The 24,063-nt window shown below is 31.0% G+C and overlaps 2 protein-coding genes across 2 annotated transcripts in view; both read right to left on the bottom strand.

The window, feature by feature from the left end:
- Nucleotides 1-24,063, bottom strand: part of LOC130442925 (voltage-dependent calcium channel gamma-5 subunit-like) — a 289,009-nt gene that overhangs the window by 212,139 nt on the left and 52,807 nt on the right. The gene's annotated exons all lie outside the window — the stretch shown is intronic.
- On the bottom strand, nucleotides 661-7,673 carry LOC130442927 (uncharacterized). The gene is made up of 3 exons (XM_056777336.1): nucleotides 7,551-7,673; nucleotides 7,292-7,459; nucleotides 661-919 (listed from the first exon to the last, which is right to left on the bottom strand). The coding sequence occupies exons 1-3, from the start codon at nucleotides 7,594-7,596 to the stop codon at nucleotides 738-740; spliced, it is 396 nt and encodes a 131-aa protein (XP_056633314.1). The 5' UTR covers nucleotides 7,597-7,673; the 3' UTR covers nucleotides 661-737.

Here is a 24,063-nt window from a genome sequence, read left to right as displayed (position 1 = left end):
TTTATTTATTCACTCACGTTCTTGATTTATCTAAATTTAAATACTTACACTACACTTAACTAATTTATATAATTTACTTAAGTAATTATTAATTAAATAATAAGTAATTTAATAGTAACTAACTTATATAATTCATTCAAATTCTTCGATTACTTCCTATTTCAGTCAGTTCACTATGAATATTTATTATAAACTAAGCTAAACTGCTCTACACAAACTCCTTATTTATCCCAAAAGAAATTCTTGAAAGTTTTAGAAACTAAAGGAGCAAAAAAAATAGAAGAATAGACTTTCCTAGAATGTAAATAAACCGCCTGCTATAATAATAATTTATAAAAAGCGCCGCGCCTCCACCAAGTTCTAGAACTTCACTAAATCCGGACAGGACCGTACAATAAATTTGCGTCAACGGGAAAACTGTTATGGTTATTATTGGATCCCTTTATTCAGCTGTAGTATAATTTCATTTACTTCTTATCAATAATTTGATTAAATTACGTACTTAATACTCATCTGATTGCAGTACTTTGATTAAGTTGTTGGTTACTTTTGAAAAGTTCACAAATAAAATGATCTTTTCATTGTAACTACCAACTTTATCCAATTTTTGTATTTCATTTTAGGTAGCTACTAAAAATTATCCAATTAAAAAATGTAAAATGATTAATGAAAAATAATAAATTTTATTTGAGTATATTTTATAACATTTACTTGGTTCTATATCTTCGATAAACATGTCAGTTTTTTGCTGCTGATACGACACCTTCTTCGGTATTACAAAGATCTTCGTAACATAAGTCACATGTGTAACCATCAGTGAGTGGTACATTATTAACTTCAGTACGGTAGAAATACGAGCAAACATCCTCACCGCCTATTTCTTGGTAGTAACATCCTCTCTCTGTTACAAGTTGACCAACTAAAAAAGAAAAAAAGTATTTTCCATACTACACAATGGCCTCTTTTAAATGGTACAATAAAACAATGCTTTTGAGGAAGTATACACAATCTGAAAATAGAAATCTGATTTCTTTTCATACCACAAAAATGTTTTTATATAAGATAAAACGAAATAGAAAACAACTCTCTCTTATTTATTTATATTTTTACACATATTGATATGATATACTAAGATATACTAATTTTTTTCAACATTTCACTTTAATTTGTAATTTGTAATGTAGTTTCGTCAAGCAAATTAATATGAAGGAAATGGTCCAGTGACTATTTCCTCTAATTTACCATTTAAAATAGATCATTTAATTCGGTATTGGGGTGTATAATGTGCTAATTACTACATTTATGACATTTTCAAGGTCTAACAGTTCAAATATCTATAAGGTAAGTCTACTGTGTGATGTCTATTCAGCCTCCGCCGATTTGGTGATATAGTTCTTCCAATATCCATTGCAGAAGATAGTTATGCGAGGATCAATCAATATTTCATAAATATGCACGGCAGTCATACCAAATTAAGAAGTGAAATATAATGTTTACTCCTCGTATAAAATTCGGTAAACATCTAACAAACTGTTAGTCCACGTGGACTTATCATCTCCACTGTCTACCAATGAAAACATCGAATCGTGAACATAAATACATTTCTATTGGAAATATTCCTGCAAGAAAGTCGGCGATAAGCAGTTGCGTGGCTTGGTGAGATTAGTTCTTCAGACAATGGGTGAATGAAGACAATGAAATTGCACAGTGTAGTGAGAATAAATACAGGTATGAATTTTATAAGAAAGATTTAGATATACAAACCCAACAAGTTATTTTAAATATATTCGAATGTTTAAAAAAGGAAAATTAACAGCAATCTGATAAAACAATCAAAATAAGAATTGCTGAATTAAGTAGAGTAAATAAATTTTCCATTTATCGAGTAGTCATGAAAATGGTTGCTGTGGATTATTCAAAGAACCGAAAAACATGTGCAAAAAAACTGACATGTGACAAAGCTACTGATGATTTAATTCCTAAGAGAATTTATAGTTTATATAGTCACAATGTGGTAAATTTCGGTCGGTTGACAATAGTAAAAATTTCTGTTTGAATGGGTCATGTTCTAAAGGGAAACGCATTATAATATCAATATCTACTGAAAAAGATACTTTGGAATTGAAATGTTTTTTTCTTTTGTTTCATCTGCTAAGAATTCATTTGCCTTCACAGTTTTTTGTTTCGTTTTCCAGGTACATTTTAGTCATCTATGTACGTTTTATTTAATAATCAGTTGTTGCAAGTTAACGAGGTATAATAATGATTTTTCTCAAGTTCCAAGTAGGACTACACTTATATTCGATTGCCTTTTAACGAATACTTTCTCGCATAAGATATACATATTTTTAAAAGTATTTATAAAAATAATAAAACTATAAAATGAGGTATTCACGCCTATCGTAGATCAAACAAAATTGTCGGCAAGGGTTTTTATAATCTGCAATTGATACTGGAAGAACTATAATTAGGTTCCCTACCAGGTTACCTTAGGCTGCTCAGTCTTAGAGCGTATTTCTAGAATAGAATATTTCTCTTTCACACTTTTCATTTGAGTTTTTGAGCAATTACATAATTAGCTACATACCAAAGGGCGGTTGATTTAAAATTATAGAATAATTGGAGGAATTTCTTCTATTGTCTCTGATTTTTGTTGAAATTTTATTCTTATATTCATTGAATCATATTTTTAAACCGTTTTTATTAGCTTGTATGTAGGTATGAAAAAAATTTTTTCTTGAGCACTTTAAACTGTCGGATCTAATTGAAACTACTTGATTCATTGGAGATCAATGACAATACAATAATTTCATGAATTTGGATAATTATCCTCAATTTTCAAATCGAAATTAGAAAACGTTAATTTAATTTGCGTTGTTCTAGTTTTTAATCAATTTAAATTATAAAAAAAATCAATGTTGAATCAAAGGACAAAATCGGCACTCTACCAATTAAAATACGGAGTTATTGACGTTGCATCTTTGAAAGTGGAAATTTACATAGAGAGAGCGCTCAGGAACTGCCACTTTAAATCGAATTCACGACAGTAAGCAGCTGAGAAACGAAAAGTAAGATTAAATTTAGGAAACAGGAAACAGAAGCTTCTAATTAGTTTCATAAGAATGGGATGTGTAGAGTGTTTCAATCAAAAGTTTCATATACAAATAGAAAAAATAGTCCATAAAATAACGCATGTAGTTATCATTGGTTATTCATTTATTATCAAGTAAATGAAAAATTTTTACCAATTCTAAGCAACATGCCATACATTTTTAGTGAGTCACCATGTATAATGAATAATCATTTGGAAAAATAGTCAATTAACATCCAAACTAACCAGTTTCAGGAGTTTTTATGGCTAAGAATGCATTTATGCATTACTAATTAAAAGTACTATGATTGTAAGGAGTCATCCTATGTGATCGGTTCATAAAATCGATTTTTCTTTCCATAAATTGTTCTATTAACATGTCTAGAATGAAGTGTAAAGTGATTTTCAAAAATTCGAAGTGGTTTTAAAGGTACAGCAGTTAGAGGAAGCAGCTGAGTTGGCAGTCGGAGTCCGGGCCTATAGTGTAGAATCGGGTTAATATCTGGCACATATACTTTTGTGCAAGTTTAGACAACTTTCTACAGGCTTAAAAAGAAATTTTCATGATTAACAAATATTTTACGGAAGTTATTTATCCTTGGTTCAACTTCGAAGAGCGCAACAACTACAATTTTTTTTCATAATGAATGGACGGAAAGAAACTACGAGTGAAAATATACATCCTGGTCGTAGTAAAAAAAGAAAGTTTAGTAGAAACCGTTCTACAACTCAAAATAAAACGGCATTTACATTAGTTTCGACGAAAAAAACTTTAAAATAGCATGAGCATGGAGGTTCCCATCGCTTTGAATTTCGCGTATTGCATTTTGGAGTTTGTTTATGCAATTTCCGAAATGATAATATGCAAAACTTGTGAAAGTGATGCGTCTGTTTGGGTTTCAAAATTATTGTGTGAATGTGAAAAACAGACAGTTATAAAATCGGGCTCATTGATCGAGAATGCATTTGAAGTTAATCGCTGGTTCGTATATGTGATACGATTATTAGGAGTTGATCATTCATATTACCAAATCTTCACTATGTGAAACTTTATTATCATTCACTGCCACGTAAGAAAAAACTAAGAATAAAGAAGCAGGAGAACCACAGGATGAGTTGATTATGTCAGGTGACGGTACTTGAGACATAGAGGCCTTTCATCTGCATTTTGAGCTTGTACATGGTTATTAGTAGTTTTTTTTGGTGCATGTGCAAGTGAAAAAGTAGAAAAAAACGGATCCTTCAGGGAACGAAATGTGGTATTAAACGCATGTAGATGAATGCACCATTCTGGAAGTGTAAAATGGAAATAAGTGCTATCAAGCGAATGTTTTTGAGGTCTATGTAAAAATATGGCATAAAGTATCCTACATACGTCGGGGATGGTGACAGTAAAACTTACCAGGGAATTCTAGATACTCAACCGTATGGAGATTCTGTAGTAACAAAAAATAATGTGTGATCCACGTAGAAAAGAGAATGAGACACGACTTCGGTCTGTTAAAAATAATAAAACAAATAGAGGAATCCATAGAAAAGGACCAGGTGAACTTACTGATCATGTTTTTCAAGAAATAACGAAATTCTATGGATTAGCCATTCGACGTCATCAATATTCGCTTGGAGATATATGAAAACCTTTAACATCAATTTGATACAAAAGGTGGAGACAGTTTGTGTAAATGGCAATAGGTAGAAGATGAGAATGAGCTCGACCGGTAATACCAGAAGTACAAGTAGCTATAAAACCTGTTTTCCAATGTTTATCGAAAGACGAATTATTAATTCGCTGTAGAAGTAGAGACACAAAACAATAACGAAACTTTGAATTCATTGATTTGGATTTTTGCTCATGAGCATGTTGCTTAAGAGATGTCGATACACAAGCCAGGATTGACTCAAAAGCTATACAATCTACTTTTAGAGAATTCCAAGAGGAAGACGAAGAAATACTCTATGGACCAGGCATCGCCGATTAAGGGAGGGTTAAGGTTTTCATAGTTTTAAGCGGACTTGAAACTTCAATGGTGATTTTCTCAAAATTTTGTTTTTCAAACTTTCCTCCATCGCATCTGAAAACCGGCTTCACCGATTGACTTGAGATTTGTAGGGTACACTCAGCACATTTAATCGCATAGAATGAACTATTATCAATAAAAATTTCTCAAAATTTAGATTTTTTCATAGCAAAAAACATAAAAGAAACTTTTTTTAAATGTCCAATTTTTGGTATATTAATGCGATTATAGTCTGTGCATTTGGGCTTACAGATTGAAAAGCCGTGAATTTTTGTTTCAAAAAAACCAATGAGCCCGTATCGTGAAGGAAATGCGAGCCCATTTTTTCGAGGCGGGGGTGTTCAGAACGATCATGTTCTCCACAATATTTTTAGCTTGAAATTTATATTTATACTGTCAATATATATTTTTTTAACTAATAATAAGCTTGAAGCTTTATCTATTTACTGGTCAGAGAAAAAGAATCCTAAAAAATCATTACAAAACAAGCCGTGACTCCCATAATTCAATATAGGCTTTGTACAAATATATCAGCTTCATATGCAGAAAATTATTATGTTAAATAAAATTTGAAACGCCAAATTTCAAACAATATCAAACGGAAAATTCATTTCTTGAAAAATTGAAGATTGGTTGACAACATTACCTCATGAATTAATCTAAAAAAGATAATTTCAAAAAATTTTATCAAAATTTGGAGTTTCTGACAAATTGAACTTATCAAAAACCTGAATCACTAATCTCAGTTCAGAAATATCAATTTGGGCTGTAGTAAACTTGGACACATCAATTTATGACAATCAAACGCGAAAAAACATTTTTTACTGGAAAAAACAGTCAGATTGCGATGAAAATGAATTATGAAAAACTGATTATTCACCAAATTTAACTCGCAGAAAACTCAATGTGTGACTACATTACTTTATACTTTGAAAAGCATAATTAAGCTTTTTTTGAATCAAATTAATAACGGAAAACTAATTTTCTATGAAATTGATTATTAAAATACTATTTTTGTTCTAATGAAACTTAGAATGACATATGTTTGACTTAATTGAACTTATCCAAATATATATGTGACCAAAACAATTTTTGAATAATCAATTGTGGAAAAATATTTACTGCTGGAATAAATTCGGGGCAGTCAATTTGCGGCAAAATTCCATAAATCAGATCTAATTTATGTAAAAATAAAGTTAGTAAATTCTTTTTCCAAACTAAACTCCCAGAAAAGCCAATTCATAACCAAATAAGATTTTCAATTTGTCACATGATGAACCAAATAAATTAAGGAACGTAGATTTTTGATGAAATTTATGATAAAAATAACTTTTTTCTGACCCAAATATAGCTAAGACAACACATTATTCACTGAATTGAACAGTTCAAATAATATTTGTCGCAAAAACAAAGTCATACAGCCAATTTACATTATAATTAAAAATAAAAAAGTATTTTTTGGACTAAAATGGATTAGGAAAAAACCAAGAGTTCGTGCTGCAATGCATGACACATTTTTATATTGCAAGTTCTCTACTATTTCTAATAGATCATCAAAAAACAAAATTACAACAACAACACCTTCTCATCATCTACAACCGATTCAATTGTCTCTTTCTCAGTATTTATGAGTCTTTAAGACATAACCTTTTGTAATACCACAAATAAATCAAAAAAATAAATTAACCAAAAAGCGCCTTGTTTGGAACTAATCTCAAATTATCATCGACCACTCCAACAAATATTCCCACTCTTCGTAAAACACTAGTAAAGATCATAACAGCATACGATCTATCACCTACACTTTAATTCTCAAGGTCAAGTGTCTCCAGAAGAAGAAGAAGAACCAAACATAACCTTCAAATCTGTCATACCGTTACCCGAAGTGCCTGTTAAAATGTTCGAGAGAAATTAGAAAGAATTTGTACTTATAGCTTCTTTCGGAAGTTGATTGTTTTGTGAAAAAATGAAACGCCGAAAAATATCAACTTAATAGATCGTTTTGAGTGAAAATTGAATGCCGCAGTTTTCTGCGTGTCGTACTAACATACTAACCGTATGATATACTTAAAGTTTAGTAATAGTTATTTTCTTTTTAATCAGTATATTCAAATATACCACGTAAAATTCAATTTGTTACTCATCAGAGGTTTCAGCGATTTGAGGGCAATAATATACTTACACCATTTCGTTGAAACTGTGAAGCATACTGTGTCAGCAGTAGAATTATTTGCTTGATTTATATCATCGCAGCTTTGTATGTCAAGATTTTCAATTTTTGGTTCAGTACAAGTAGAACCAGAGAGAATATTACATTCGTAGCATTGAGTAGGGTTAGCGTTGATGTAAGCTAAAAATTTACAAGAAGTATTAAAGGATAAAATGGAACCAAGAACCTGATGGATTGAGAAAGTTTAAAAAAAATTGAAAGTTTTACTTACCAGCAAATGCCACTATGGCTAAAAATAACGATATTGCTTTAATCATCTTCACTCAGTATTGGGGATATCAGTACTTGATCCTTTATTTATAATGAAAATTTATCAAAATTCAGGTGATTATTGTTATCAATATAACATAGATTGGAAAAGTTTTTGTGACTTGGTTTGTGTGGATGACTAAATCCAGATAATAAAATGCTATCAATTACTTAAGTTTCCATAATATCCACATGGTTACCTCACAACTCCTTTTCTTCTGCCTTCAGTATTTTCAATTTTTCATGGATACAATTATTAGATTATTAGAATATACGGATCAAAACATATTTGACTTAGTATAGACACTTTTATTATTTAGAGGAAGAACCAGTGACCAATTTTAGGTGGTCATTTCAAAAGTAACTTAACTTTCTACAGTAAATCCTCTATGAAAAACTACTTCTGGCAGCCCTATGTGGCCAGTGTTGACTACCCTAAAATTTTAGGAGGGTACAAAATAAGATTTATTTTAGTTAAAGTATTAGTCATAACATTAGTCAGGACGTAATAAATATTTATAAAGAAAATCTATTTTTGTCATTTCATCAGTCCTCAAATTTCAACAGAATAAATAAAATAAATGAACAATTAATAATATGAAATATTATACAAAGTATTATATAATGAAGTATCAACACATATGGATCTACATCTACATTTCGAAGGCCCTAGAACAGGTATGAATAAAAAGTAGGGTGTTGCATACGATTCAACATCTTAGTAGTCGTTTATGAACATTTTTGAGGTGCAGTTCATTTTTACTCGTGGCTCGATCTTCATTGTGTTTCGTTACTTTTGAAATAACCACCTGAAAATGGTCACTGGCTCTTAATCTAATAGTGTTTGGCAAAATTGAATGATGTATGATAATATAATAGGAACAGAAGAAATAGGTGAATTGAAAAATAACCTGAAGGGAGAAGAGAACATATAGAATCAAAGATATTCAAATAAACAGCTGTTCAAAAGCTAAGGATATTGAGTGAATTCGATTATAAAAACTAAACCAAACAAATTTAATATTAAATAAAAAACAAACCATAAAGTTATTACTTCTAATACTAGAATACTGAAAATTGGATAAAGTACTGATGCAGAGTGATGAAATAAGAAAATTTAATAGAAGAGAATGTTTAAACTACAGCTAGTATGACTCCCATTTGCTCGTGTTTCAGAAACATATTCTTATGTACAAGTTGTTGCACTAAATATTATGCGATTGCTACTCAAAGTTGTGGAAGTAGATTTCTAAGCTCCTGTATGGTGTCTGGTATGGAATAGTTGTCATTGGATTTTTGACATTTTTAAGTAAGCTCAAGCCTGCTATATAGGGGTAAGATCAAGAAACTTTAATGGAATCATCTGTAGAGAAAGATTGTGGCAGTATATATCTGTCCGTTGATGATATTCTTTCTTGTCTACTTTGCGAGAACAATCCATAACGAGACTAATCTGTGAGTATCGCGTTCTTCCATTGATTACTCCAGTGTTGGTAGTCGAATACTCAAGATAATCTTTGCTGCCTATGCGCACCTACCAATAGAAATCTCTTTTAAACAGTTTTCTTCCCAGAGGGTATTATTGGTATTTTTACGAGCCGTAAGTACTAGTGACTATTGTAAATCTGTGTTTTGTAGTTCTTTGTCTGCAGCAGTTTCCTGGGACCGAACTTCCTCGAAATGATACTTCGAATAATTGAGTAGCTCTAGAAAATTCTTCGATAGCCAATTTTCTTCTTGGTGTTAATTAAAATTGATCTCACCGTTTAAAAATTTTGTATACCCTTTCAATATTTTTAAACAAATAAAAATAAGCAGTTCATAATCCAGACGAGTTATCAAATATCAAAAGATTCTTAAAATTAACACCAAAAAAAATCCTTTATTTTGTGTCTAAAAACATAATGGTACTGGTGGTTTGTAATTGTTGAGGACGAACGTAGTGAAAAATGGAAACGAAATGAGTTTAACAAAATTTAACAGTTACTGAAAATTAAAATGCTTAGGGAATACAAGAACTCATCAATTTTGTAAGTAGTTATAGAAAATTCCAATAAATAATCTTTAGAAATATCCTAACCTAAGTGTATATATAAGGTGTTTCAGAAAAAGGCTATCCCGTCTCCAGAACAGTTTGAAAACTGAAAAATATTGATAACGCCATCCCTATAGATGAGAGATAATATCCATACATAATATAATATACACATTTTTAACGATTTTGCCCCAACTACTGGCAACATTGTATTGAAATTTTATATCAAGTTCACTTTAAATTTTGCTTAATAAATCCAATACTACTAGCGCCCTCTATGAGAGTCGGACATAAAAACAAAATCATTGGATGTATCAGCTTCCATAACATATTCTTATGAAATTTCACTACAATGTTGCCAGTAGTTGCGGTAAAATCGTGAAATTTCTGTAAACTTTTTTTTTCATCAACGCCCTTTATCTTGAATACCGATGGCGTTACGAAAATTTTTTACTAAGCAAACCCCAAATATTTTTCAGCTTTCTAGCTATCCTAGAGACGGGATCACCTATTTTTGGAAACATTCTATTTGACTAAAGCGAATAGAGACGAATATGTACGATAATTTCTTAATCACTGCAAAAAATGCTTGTACACAAGCTTGTTTTGCAATACTTTGTTATTGTTAATAATATTGTTAATATACAGAACACACTATAAGGAGCAGGTTTCAGTTGAAGCTTGGGAATTACCACAGCTTTAAAGCATGAAAATCTCTTTCAAAATGGAAAGATAATTCGTTCTTTTCAATGTTCCTGTATTATATATATATAATTAAAAGTCTAATCACAGAATCGTTCATGTGAAAATGAGCTTTTTCTGGAAACTATTAAAACTTTAATTTAAAATGTGTTGATTCTAGCTTCTGTATACTATGAATCTAGTATGGCATCAAGAATTCATTGCTTCAAGTAGTAAAATCGCGTTTAATTGGTAGCTTATATTTCAGTATTTTATTAAAATCGGAAATCAAACTGAAGCAGTGTAAGCTAATCATTATATCTTCGAATACACTCTTTGCAAATGGTGTTTTGATTGGGGCCTTAACCCACTCTTATAAGTAACCTTGTATATAGAAATTGTAAGTGTTATAACAATTTTAGTAGAAAAACAATCAAGGGTCATTGAAATGATGATTTAAACACCTATCTAAGAATGTTATTTTAGATTGATATGATGTCTCTGCCTTCATTTTTACCCAAATTGATAGTAAAGTCGCACGTTATACTGATAAAGATAAGAAAAAACGAGTGCCACTTCACGTATTCAAAAAATAATGACTTCCATATTAGAATAAGTATAAGATAACCTACTAAAATATATTTAAAAAATATTTCTCCAATTGAGAAACAATCTAATAAATATATATACTGACAAATATCTTGGCAATAATAGGTCTGAAAATGATATCGGGCTCAAATTTTTGAATGATTGGGAACGCCATAACACAAATTTTTCAAATTATAGTACGTCTTTAGCACTCGTAATAGCACTGATATGAATTTTCAAAAGTATTTTTACTTTGCCCCCATTTCTTTTTGCAACGTGCCAATTGCTTGCTTACGTCATCAGCGCCGATTGAGTTTTGCCCGACAAACTACAGCAGCATCCACACTACGTTGTTTTGTTTCACAATCTTCTCGCGTCGTATTTGTAGTTGTATTTATTGTTAGGATGTCGAAGCCTAAGTCGACGAAGATTAGTTAAAAATATTGTAATGTAACAAATCTAACCAACATCACTATTACTGCACCAAATAAATTATTTTTTTAAGTATCCCTAAGGAAGAATGATGTGATACAAAGAAATGCACAGTAAAAGGAATACTATTTTATCATAATTATAATCAGTTTTGTTACTTTTTACTTTCATTTTTCAATTTTCAAAACTTACGATAATAACTTACGTATTATTGTAATTATAACGTAGTAGTTTTAGAATGTTTTTTTGTATTGGCCTGGCAAACAGACTAAATCTAACCCGAATGATGTTGAAGAGAAAAAAAGGCACCAATTTTAATTAATAAAATTAACATTTAATATGGAACAAATTTCACCTCTGGAGTATTTTTTTCAGTATATCTATAATAAAATCGATCTGGTACAGTACGGACATATTCATTTTTCATGTAAGTTTGTTGACACCTATTGCTAGTTATCAGGCATTTACTAAATCGAACACCTTTCTACTCAAACACTATAAGTTTAAAGTTTAAACTTGAACACTCAGTATCTCATAATTACGAGGTTCCGTGCAAACGGAATCTTCTTGTTTTTGCAACAAGAATATGACATTATATCTATCTGTCTGTTTCATCCCACTGATTTTATTACAAATGAATCTATTTAAGTTAGCTAGAATTAAAAAAACAAATTAACTTTTTGTCGTCAAAATAGCACTTTAGCTAGTAACATTTGTCAAACACACCGGCTGCTTCCCTACACAATCGGCGCTGATGACGTGATACTATTTGGAACGGATCTCGGGTGGTGAAAAAATATATTCAGCCTTCTAAAATTTGTAATTTTGTTAATACTAATCCTATTGACTTGAAATAAACACCGCTATTCTTTTAAAATTGGGTTGTATTTATTTTATTGCCCATCTATGCCAACGTAAAAAAGAGAAGATCAAAAATATTAACAGGGACCAGAAGAATGAAGACAATTAGACCTCCGATTATGATATGTTTTTAAAATGAATGTAGATAGGGTCTGTGTGTCACTTGAATTTCAAAGTTTATTGTTGATATTTTGAAGAAACTCTAGGTTTCCATTAACTTCAAATAGACAAAAATAACAAGCAACCTCTTAGTTAGAGGTAACAATTCAAGTTGAATGCTAAACAGGCCGGGATACGCAATAGATCAATAGGTCAAAGTGTTAGCGATGTAAATTCACGACCTTACTCCCTAGATCATCTAATTTAATATAACGATTCAAATATATTCACGTTTTCTCGAGATATTTTGACATCAACAAATACGTTGAATGAAATATGTTTTCCAAATATAGGAATCATAATAATTCTGCTTCAGCTGAGTCAAGATTAATAACAATTATTGTCGTTCACATGGCATAATGTTACAAAGAGGAACATTAAATACTAACGTAACATTCCGGAAGGAAATCTAAATCATAAACGTTCCGCGACGGGATGGCACAGTATCCATGTTCTTGTTGTAGTCATTATCTTGTGTATTCGATCTTAATGTTAGTTGTTAAATAGTTTCCCGACAGTCTATTTGTAACCAGCCTTGCTAATTCAGAATGAATAATTTATATTGTCATGGTGGTGGAATGGTAAATGTTATCAAATCTGAAAAGGAGGAAAGAATTTGAAGGGGCGCATTCATCGTGGATTTTCTTGACTGCAAACATTTGAATAGTTGGAAATAAACATAAAAGATGAGACACTAATAAAAAAACGTTTACAATTTTCAAAATATACATGTTTTAGCATGTATAGTTTTTGGTACTGATAAAGAATATTCCCTTGGGAACAAAGTACAGTTATGTAAGCTTGTATTGAGAATATTTGAACTTATGATGTTAAAACTATGACAGTCCATATCTTATAACCTTAAGGCCGCTTGACATTATTCAATACAACTTGCAATGCAATGCAAGACGCAGTATTTCTTGATCAAAAGCATGCGCAGACGAAATTCATCTGATTGTTTCATATAAGATCTTGACATTATCGGTTTTGTGCCATTTTTCTGGCGTGCAAATTGCAATCTAGTTACTTTTGGGTTAACAGATCAGCTGACTTTCGTAAAACTTTGTTATTTTCATTGTTAAAGTGGTACAAAATATTAGATAAAATTTGAGGTTAGGAATTTATTTTATTGTTTGCAGAGACTTGCATGAAATTTTTGCACGTTGTATTGCATGATGTCAAGGGGCCTTTAAACGAGAAATTCTTGTATATCTATATATATAATTTGAATTTTGGAAACAACTACATATATTTTCAAAGAATTTAGTATACAGGGAACTTCGGGGGCGACCAATCTATCTAGCTACGATTTATTCATAGAAAATGTCGTTTCATTCGGGTTAATAAGCACAATTGAAAATAAACTAACTAAATAACTAACTAAATAATGAATAAAATAAAATAAGAAAAAGATAGCGTATGGATAATTCAAATGCTTTCACATAAACATAGACTGCTTGACCAATGTAATTAAAATTAATGATGATATAGTTGCCAAACTTCCTAGAGATTACAAAATCTACTTTTGCCATAACTCAAAAGAAGCTCAATCTGAAGGAGCAGTTGAATTTATAACAAAATTTCTCAATTGTGTAATTATTTCAGACCTGCCACCAAACAACCTACAAATGAAAAAAAAAATTGTTGCCGACTGTACTCATAAGACTCAAGGTAACAAGTCCATGCACAATGCAGCGTCACCAGTTTGAATTTACCATGACTGTTCACAAATCTCAAGGGCAAAATTCCGAATTTGTTGGGTTGACATAAAGTCAAGTCCAGTCTTCATGCATGGAATGTAAAAGTGATATCAGACGATCATTCGGATGAACGATCACTGTGAATGTTCTCTTTTGTTCATTCCACTCTCACAAGAATCACAATCATTTCCTCGAATATGTCGTCAAACGAACTCGAGTGAAAGATCTCTCTTCGTGTTCATACGTTTGATTTTTCGATTTTTCGTTAATTCGGAGTGCGAGTGATTGATGCCGAATGAAATCCAACATCGCTGGATTGGTTCACTAATAAATGCATTTATCACTTTTCATTTATTGTCTAGACATTCTTAATGGAAGATGCTGAATGAAAAACAGAAATGAATAAAAAGTGAACCGTCTGATATCACCTTTACATGTAGCATTATCTAGAATTAGGCGACTAACTACGTTCAACATTAAGCATTATCAGAAGAGTTATAATTAAAAAATATGATTTAAATAAAATATTCAGGAGCCAAATAATTTTATATCGAACTAATTGAACTCGTGATTTTTTATTTATATGTTCATATTTTTTTATTCTTATGTCATTAAGATCGAAAAATACTATTTTCACAATAAGGAACAGCTTAAGAATATTCAGACACAAATTGATTAACATAAAACATAACTTTTTCCAAATATTGTCAATATGTATGTATCGTAATTTCAAAAAAATTCCATAATATATTTTTAATTCCCTATATATTTGCAATCTATAATAATTATTATAATAGGCAAATTGTGTGATACAATTCAGTTGACATCCTCGACTGGAATCAGTGATTACTATCTCTTACAGCTATAATTAATAACGAGATTAATCAATTTTGTCTATTGGGAATACACTAACAATCGTTAAAACATATTAATTAAATAGTATGGATCATGACGTTTAAGTCTGTGCTGATGGTTATACCATGAAATTAGATGTCAGTTTATTTAGATTATATCACAATCTACGTTTATAGCTAATTTTTCAAGCATCTACAATAATTCTTAGTACTTTTATTTGGAATGGCTCCACCATTTTGATATTGAAAGTGAAATCTTACTGAATACACTGTTTACACCACCATTAGACCAACACTCACAATTACACTATCGTTTACTCTCAGTCTTTGAAGACGATAACTTGGTTATCGAGATGCATGTCAGACAGTGTAATTGTAAGTGTTGGTGTAGTGGTTCCAGAAATTCCAACTTAGTTGAAAGTGTAATTTGATCCCCACAGTTGGATTCTGAAGGTCATAATCGGCTTGAGGATTGCTTTGTAGATAAGAACCTAATTTTTTATAGATATTTGAGCGAATTATTCTTGCTTAACTATATTTTTGAGTAAGTAAAAAAGAGGCTATTTCCAACTAATTTACATAAAGAATAGACAACTTGAACCTCGTCCAGGTTTACTATTTTAATCAAATGAAGCCAACATAAATATGAAAAAGCTAACTTTTGGCGTAATCAAAGTTGAAAAAAAAACATTTTTACTAATATAAGCTCGGAGTAGTCGGTTTTCAGTGAAACTTAAGATAGAAAAGATAACTTTCACCAAAATAAACTTAAAAAGCTGTTTTGGTCCAACCTAAACTTGCAGAAAAGCCATTTTGTTACCAAATTTTACTGTAAAAAACAAATATTTGACATATGAAACTTAAAAAACCTTCTCTAAACCAAAAAATTTAGGTCAATTTTAAATGGAATCCATTCTAAAATATCTATTACTTCAGAAAATCAATATTGGAATGAGCTCAGTACCATATTTTTTAGTAACAAATGAGTCTTTCTACCTGTCGATCAGTATAAATCTCTCAGTTTCGATCCCAATTGTTTGCGCTTGGTAAATATGTGCTTCCTCCAGGTAAGACGCTTATTTAGGGGCACACCTAGATGTTTGATGTCGTCATGTTGTGGTAGTTTCATTGATTATACTAAATTCTGGACATTTGCCTCAACCTTTGGAGAAAGTCACTTGAACAGACTTCAATTCATATACTTTAATTGATTGATTTAGTTGATTTGATGATATAGCGGTCTCGTCTGCGAATATGGCTATGGTAGATCAGCCCTGAATAGGAGGTAGAGTAGCGGCCCTATAATAATGCTTCGAGTAACACAGAGTTTATTTTGAACATTGTTGCTTGTTCATAAAAGTAGCAGAAAGTAGCGATCTTTAAGGTAGGAATGAAGGATTTCCTTCCAATAATTTCCAGCTCGACAAGTCCCAATATGTCTCGACCTCATAGTTATTCTTTTCCGTATTGCGTTATTTTCTAATATTTCTGTTGTTCCATAATCTTCTTCACTTCCCATTTCTAGTTTCTTACTCATTGAATAATATATTCTTAGACAACATATTTTCTAGGTTATCAAACTATTTTCTTGTTGGAAGAATTGGATATAGGATGCGAGGATCCTTATGACTCGGGTATTTAATTTCAATGTTGACTTTGTTAACCGTATGTTTGTCGACATGATGTAAATCTTGATCTCATTTATTGCAGTTTACATGTACTGTGCACTATATTCATTTTGCCATTTTTCTCCAAAATAGAAACATAAATCAAATGACTTATTTGTCAATATTGAAACTTGCATAACTACAAGTAACAGAATTCTGATTGATAGTTGAAATTTTCTCATAAAGAAACGATTGTGGAATTTCTTGCAATGATCTAATCAATTTTAAAGTTCAAGACAATTTTTGAATTCTTTTGAATTCAAATAATAAGAGATATAGTATTATACAAACCCTATATATCATAGATCAATGCTCACGTACAACGAATGAGTATGAGAATATCTTGTTAACTTCGTCCTTCACAACGATTAGGTACCAAAGTGTTAGGGTTTTGTTTGCCCTTCTAATGAAATTTTCATTCTGATAAAGTTCAGTTTAATCTCTTGGGATTCGAGAAATGTCTTATTTTCTAGCTTTTCCTCAAATTACTATCTTGGGTTCTCGATTGTTAACAAGTTCAATTTGATTTTGATCAACATTGGAGAAACACACAGGATTAACGTTTCCTGCTTGTAGTTTCGTGAGGATTTCCAAAAGATTTTCCGCAAATAGTAGAAATGTAATGTGAGACGTGTACAATGAGAATCTATTTTGCCATATTAGGAATTTTGATGTCTTCTGTGCGTGAAATAGCAACAACAGATCTTTATATATTCCAGAAGCTGTTATCATTCGAGTTCCGATTTTTCAAAATTGAGTCTCCATATTTACTCTTTCCAAATCACTTTGAGATATCTATTTTCAGTAGACCGAAGACAAAGGAAAATCAGCAAATAGTTTCTGTTCGTAAAAGTGTTTTGAGGAATAGATAAATCCTTCGATATGTTCAATACACAGAATTTTTTCACTTAAGTTTAACCTAATGCTGTATATTGCAAAATCGATATAAAGAAGACTTTAATATAGTGGTCTATAAGGATCTTCTAAAGAAAAGTAAATTGAATTCTCATATTTCTGATGTATTTTGGTACACCCCAGAACTGTATCTTCCTCTTGGGACAGCTACATAAATAGAAGTGCTTTTGAAAAAACGATCAAGCAATTTCACTAGTATAAAGGAGATGTTTCTATATTTTTTGAAGTGAGATTATAAAAGTAAAAAAATAAGGAGTTTGGAAAAAAATATTTATAAGTACTTTCCATACATTTATAATTACATTCAAAGCGATTTTGTGGATTAATTTTTGTAAATGAATAATGTTCAAGTGCAGTTTTAGCACTTTGTAAAACATGGGCAACTTTGCAACAAATTTGTCGATTTCTAAAGCAAACTAAAATTTGAATAAGAACAGCAAGCAATACTTTGAAAAGTTGCAGTATAACTGCATAATGTTGTATAAATGTTTTGTTGTGAACCATATAATAAAAATTATTGAATTGCGCGCTACATCTTCTTCCGTATCATAAAATTACCAGAGTGTAGTTTGTCAGAATATGAACCGCACCTGCAATTTCACAATTAATGCTGTAGTCTTCAAATATTTTATTCAAAAAATCTTTTTTAAATCATTTCAATTCGGATAGGCCAGATAGCTTAAGTTGTTGAACATGGCACTTTAAAGGTTGAGGCTGCCTTCACACAATCTGAGGTTTTGTTGTTAACGAATTAATAGTAGAAAATACCTATGGGTCTTTAAAGAACATTCTGAATATTAATTAGGGTGCAGGAGTATATATCACATTTATCGATTCTAAAAAAGAATTTGACTCAATTAATAAAAAAAATGATATAGAATAGTATGAGGAGAAAACGGATCTCCCGAAAAATGATAGACAGACACGTACTACACGAAAAAGTAGTCGGAAAGGTTATATTAGTGGTAGATATGTTGATGAAAACAATAAAAAATAAGAACCATAAATTTGAGACAATGATTGGCAAAAGAAACCTACAATTTCAGGTTTTATTGCAAATTAGCCTCAGTATATTATATATAAATATCTATTACATCTATGAAATCTGTCAGTGTATTCAAAACAATTTAACAAACCCTCGATTTATTCAAATATCGGCTCCTTTCGACGTATTTTCAAATGGCAAAACCAAAATTTCAATAAATACTCAGTCATTATAGTTGATGATACAAGGACAAATTATTAGAAGTCGGATTTACGTGGGATAAGACAATAGATATGAAGATTAGTGCAAGAAAAGCCGACTTTACAGACATGATCTGAGTAAGACAATATTCGGAACAAAAGCAGTTGGTGAATATATGAAAATAAAGTTGAGCAACTCAAAAACTCTCACCACCATAATGTGTAGAAGTGAAAATTATGCGATGAACACAGCAACAGAATAAAATAATAGCAGCTGATATGAAGCAACTAATAGAAATTGGGGGTGGATAGGACAGGTCGCAAAATAGTTGGAAGATGCTTGAGCTGGTACGAACAAATAGAAATGAAACCCCAACAATATGATATTCGAATGGTCATAAAAAGCTGTCGAACAGAAGAAGAATAATAACAATGGATATTTCAACATAGTAGCGCACGGATTCATGTCTAGGGACTCATTGGCCTTTTTCGAAGCTAGAAATATCGAACTATAGGAATGGTACTCTTTCTCCTGATACGAACCAAATGGAAAAACTATGGTATATGGTAATTTTCTATTAAAGTATGTTTTCTAAAAACTGTTATCAACCAATTATAAGCTTTCGAAGGATAATACTTCATAACAATGAGTTGAATAAGTTTAGATAAGTACATTTTTGATTATTTTGGCTAGAACACAGCAATATCTAAAAAGATATTTCCATAATATTACTTTGTATTAATGAGAGAATTTTTAAGATTGGTTGAGTAATTTTTGATTACAAACAAAAAACAATCACACGTTTCTCTATATGCTACTAAAAATACAGCTCGGAATTTAGTTGACAATTTCATTACGAGGATCTAAAAATTAAAAACATAAATTTGTGCTAACGATAAATAACCTGCAACTGAAAAATTTAAAATTCTAATATATCACGTATTATAATGATTTCTCGGTTAGAATGTGGAACATATATACTAGAACACTAAAAATGCAGATAGGGGGCGTTCACCGTTCTGACATTTTGATTAATATTACGAAATTTCAATTTAAAATGTGCCCTACTCTCGACACACAATTTACCTTCTAGTTACGTCCCTCATCACTGTTGGACCCCGTTTATACACTAGCTCTCCGTTACTTGATGTAAATCGTTGATAGAATGGATACACGGAGTAGATTTAAGTTATGAATACTGAGGTTCTTATTTGTCAGTTTCAACTTTATTACGTTTATTATTTCCATAGTTCGAAAGATTCTAGATTAGATAAAAAATACCAAACAAATGTAAAAGTTCTAGAAATGGCTCTTTTAACCACTACTAAATTTCCCTTTCAAATGAATTTCTATATATTTATATTTTCGGTTGTTGCGCCAGGGCTATTTCATATTTTTTTTATCCATCTAACACCTTCTCCCAGCTTTTGGGTTGAAAACAGCCGAAAGCTGATTTTATATTGTCAGAGAGATTGTTAATCTGTTTGCACTAATCGGTAAAGTTTTATTGGATAGCTTTAACATTAATAAGATATGAAATTTCATTTTATTTATGACTTAATCTTTCCTTAGTCTTGTCCAATTTTATTTACAAATATCTTGCTTCCAGAGCATCTGTATTTTAGCTGTATATCACTTCGGTTTTATAGTACGACGTTTAGCTATTAATTGAAGTGATTAGTGATTTCCATTGTTTGAAATAGTGCAGAAAAACTTTTTGCGTAACTTTCTTCAGGATGCGCGTCGCTTTTTCTTTTTTAGCTTCAGCTTCAACGTCAGACGTTATTACCTTATAATGATTTGAATGATAATTTATATTTTCACAAGCATTAATACTATCAAAATTCTCCGGAAATCTCAATTAATTATAGTAAGCAAATTTTATTATTGTTATACATTTAGACATATCATTTAGGAAATCAGAAAAATACATCTTTGGCTATAGTATATCCGTCTACATTATCTATACTATATTATACCTCTTCAGTATTTTGAAAAATAAGCTTACACCAGGTAGAAATCACTTTAATATTCTCAATGTGCATTCGAGCATCGAAACCAATAAAATTGCAAGTCATTTCTATGTTTTAGCAGTTGGAGTATCTCATTTTTAGTCATTCTATATGTTTCAAATGGACTCATTATTTTTAAGAGGCGTTTAAGTGCCTCCTATAAAGTTTGAACATGTTACTTATCTTCTTTTATGCGTATCCGCTTGTGAAACGACTGAAATCGATATAAAAAGAAGTGGATCAGGTACTCATTTTCAATATTTTATCACATAGATAGTAGAATCCAATTAGCAAGAATTCACTGCGAATAATTATTTGGTTCCAGTTGATAACGTTATAAGAAAACTTATTTATCCATGTAGTGTAACACTATTTGTCGTATTACTATTTTCATAAGTTGCCTCAAAAACTTTTCGATCATCGTGATATTGATTCCACGATCATTTGAGATTAAACTTTTTGTTGGGGAATTCCTTCTCCTATAATATTATTTTCTTTGGTAGGAAAACGCTGCAAACAAGTTTTTTCTTATGAGTGTGTAGTAATAGAGTAATTGAAATCTCATCCGGATTTTGTGAATGTTACAACTATGTTGTCTTGTATATCTATTTTTCTAAGAATATCTATGTTCTCTGAGAAATTCTGACAATCCTTTTTATAACTAAGTTACCATCTTCAAAAACTAAGAAGAAACTGTAAGACTTTCCATGATCTTTGGATAACTACTAAACTTTCATAAGCGGTGATTTTACGACGCTTCCTCGACTCTACCTTCTCTACTCCAGACTCCACTCCAGCTGTTATTGTTTTCCCTTTTCTTAAGCAGAGTGTTGTATTTTCACATCCCCACAACTTAGTTATTGTGACACAAAAAGTAGCAAATCGTCCAAATTTATAATAGATAGGGACCAGATGAATTGGAATTGATCTCAAAAACATTATTTCTCTTTTTTTTTGTTCATTATAATTTCAAACAGGTTAATCAGAGAATTCAGAAGCGGCAAAATTTTATCAAATTGAGGATTATAATATTTTTTTTACAAATACAAAAGTAGTGCACTATAAAACATGATTAGTAGGTTATTTTGTAGACCGATAACCCAGCTTATCTATAAAAAGTTCAGCTTTAGTTTCTGAAGACGATAACTTGGTTATTGAAACGCGCATCAGTCAGACATTCTCAACGATTTGAGAAATTCTAATATTTTTGCTTTATGTCTTCTGTGAGCCGGTAGTACTTTATATAGCCTATATTGAAAGAGCTCAATAATACAGTAGAACCTCTATAACTAGAACTCCAAGAGAGAGAGACAAAAAAATTCTGCTAGAATTATGGAGTTATGGAGTTCTCAGGTTATAGAGGATTTTGGATTAGGTGACAACTGGTTTTGAGTTAGGGAGCAGAAAGGAAAAAGTTTACATATAAATTCAAATTACATGGGTATATTTATTCCAAAAATTTATCGAAAAAAGTCAGTTTCTCATATTTTTGCTTCAAATAAGGTTGTTCTTTATCTATAGCATCGTCTAGAGAACAAAGATCAGCAAATTCTTTTTCTTCTGAGTCACTTGTTTGCTCTATAAAATTACGTGAAATATTTAATGCTATTCTCGCCTCTCTAATGGAAACCAATTGGGTGCATAGTACATTATTTAGATCTACTATGTCAGGTACCACAGGTATTAAAACGGATTTCTATAGTAGTAGCAGTCACATTTCGCCAAGCTTTATTAGTCATTCGCATTGCTTGGAATACATCTATACGAGAATCTTTCCTTTCTTTCATATTCCTAACAACTTATTTATGGTATAATGACTTAAAGTTTTTGATGATGCCCTGATCCATTGATTGCAATGTGTTGTTAAGAGGTGAAAACTTGATTTTTATTGATTTTATTGATGGTATATCGTTTTTTACCGTACAATGAATAATAAGATCTTTCTACTTTCTTCAGTCATTTTCTTATCGATGGCCAGTTTCGGAAGATTTCAGAAGTCATCCGTGCTTCACTACTCTATTACTACTACATTTTGAGAAACAGCGGGTTTTTTTTGATTTTCTGATAGGTAAATGTGAGAGTTTTTCTGTATCTGTCTGTTCAAGTAAAACTGTTGAACGTTTTTGCAGGATAGCATCAATTTCCATCATTGCATCAATCAAGAATGAAAGTTAGAGTTATATCAGGAAGACATTTGAAAAAATAGACTTGTTTCATCTATATTGAATATGTTTTTAAGCTCATAATCACGTTACAAACCTATCAGTTTTTCTCTTGTCCATTTAAGCCAAGCTACAAGATATACACTTGCATTAACCCCACAAACTTTTTTAAACAAGGTCATGCCTACGCTTAAACTTCTCCATCTATCTATTGCTTGCTCTAAAATCATAAAATGGTAAATACTTTGTATACATTTCACCTTTTTTGGTAACAATGACTTATAATGCTTATATTTCCACGACGACGTTTCAATAAGCACTCCTTCAAGCTCAGGGAATCCGCCGTGGTTTTCTTGACAAGCTTTAACCACTCTCAACTTCTTTTATTATATTCAATTCATTCTTTATGATCGTTGAAATAGTACTTAACGATATACCAAAATATTTTCATCAATTATTTTTTTGACTAATATCCTTCAGCAAGACTCAAGGTTTTTAATTTACGTTAGTCGATCACTGATTATCAATATTTTGTAGTGGGGGTCAAAATTGATGTGAATTGCCGTACATTCTAACTTAATTTGAATTTTACAATCGCCAACAGTAAACCTGACGTCAGCTATAAATCCTATTACCATTTCATAAAATTGATCATCCAAATGAATACTTATGTAAGGTAATAATTTTAGATTCGTGATGCAGGGGTCCCAGTTTATTTACTCGAAATATGAAGGGAAAATGTATACAGAAACAGCTTGTAGGGACTCACTAATTACTTCGACTTATAGAGAGTTAAAATTTCGAGCAATGGAGGGTTTGGTGCTTGAAGGGAAAGAAATATGTCTTCAAGTGTGGAAGGCTTTCTACTCATTGAGGTCAACTTATGGAGGTTTTACTGTATATGAATGCTGTAATAACTAATTTCAAGTACACTTAGTGTTTCTTGCTTCCCATTTTCGAAAACAATTTTTAAGATATTGTGTCATTCAGTTTAAGTATCATCTTTTTGAACATTTGGAAGAGTGTCACTTTGTTTGTTTCAAATAATGCATCTTTTCTCACAGAAAAAAAATTTGCTTTGCAGCTTTCTCGTTTTTTTTTCAGTTCCATGTGTAGTGAGTGAGAAGTAAAAGTGAGAATTTGAAAAATTTCAGCTGCTGAGTGATGTATGTTCAATCAATTTCATAAAATATCAACCGTCATAAAGTTACCAATGCAATCAC

The sequence above is a fragment of the Diorhabda sublineata genome, chromosome 4 (assembly GCF_026230105.1).
Source record: "Diorhabda sublineata isolate icDioSubl1.1 chromosome 4, icDioSubl1.1, whole genome shotgun sequence".
Taxonomy (NCBI): Eukaryota; Metazoa; Arthropoda; class Insecta; order Coleoptera; family Chrysomelidae; genus Diorhabda; species Diorhabda sublineata.
This window is presented reverse-complemented; position numbering and strand designations above follow the sequence as displayed.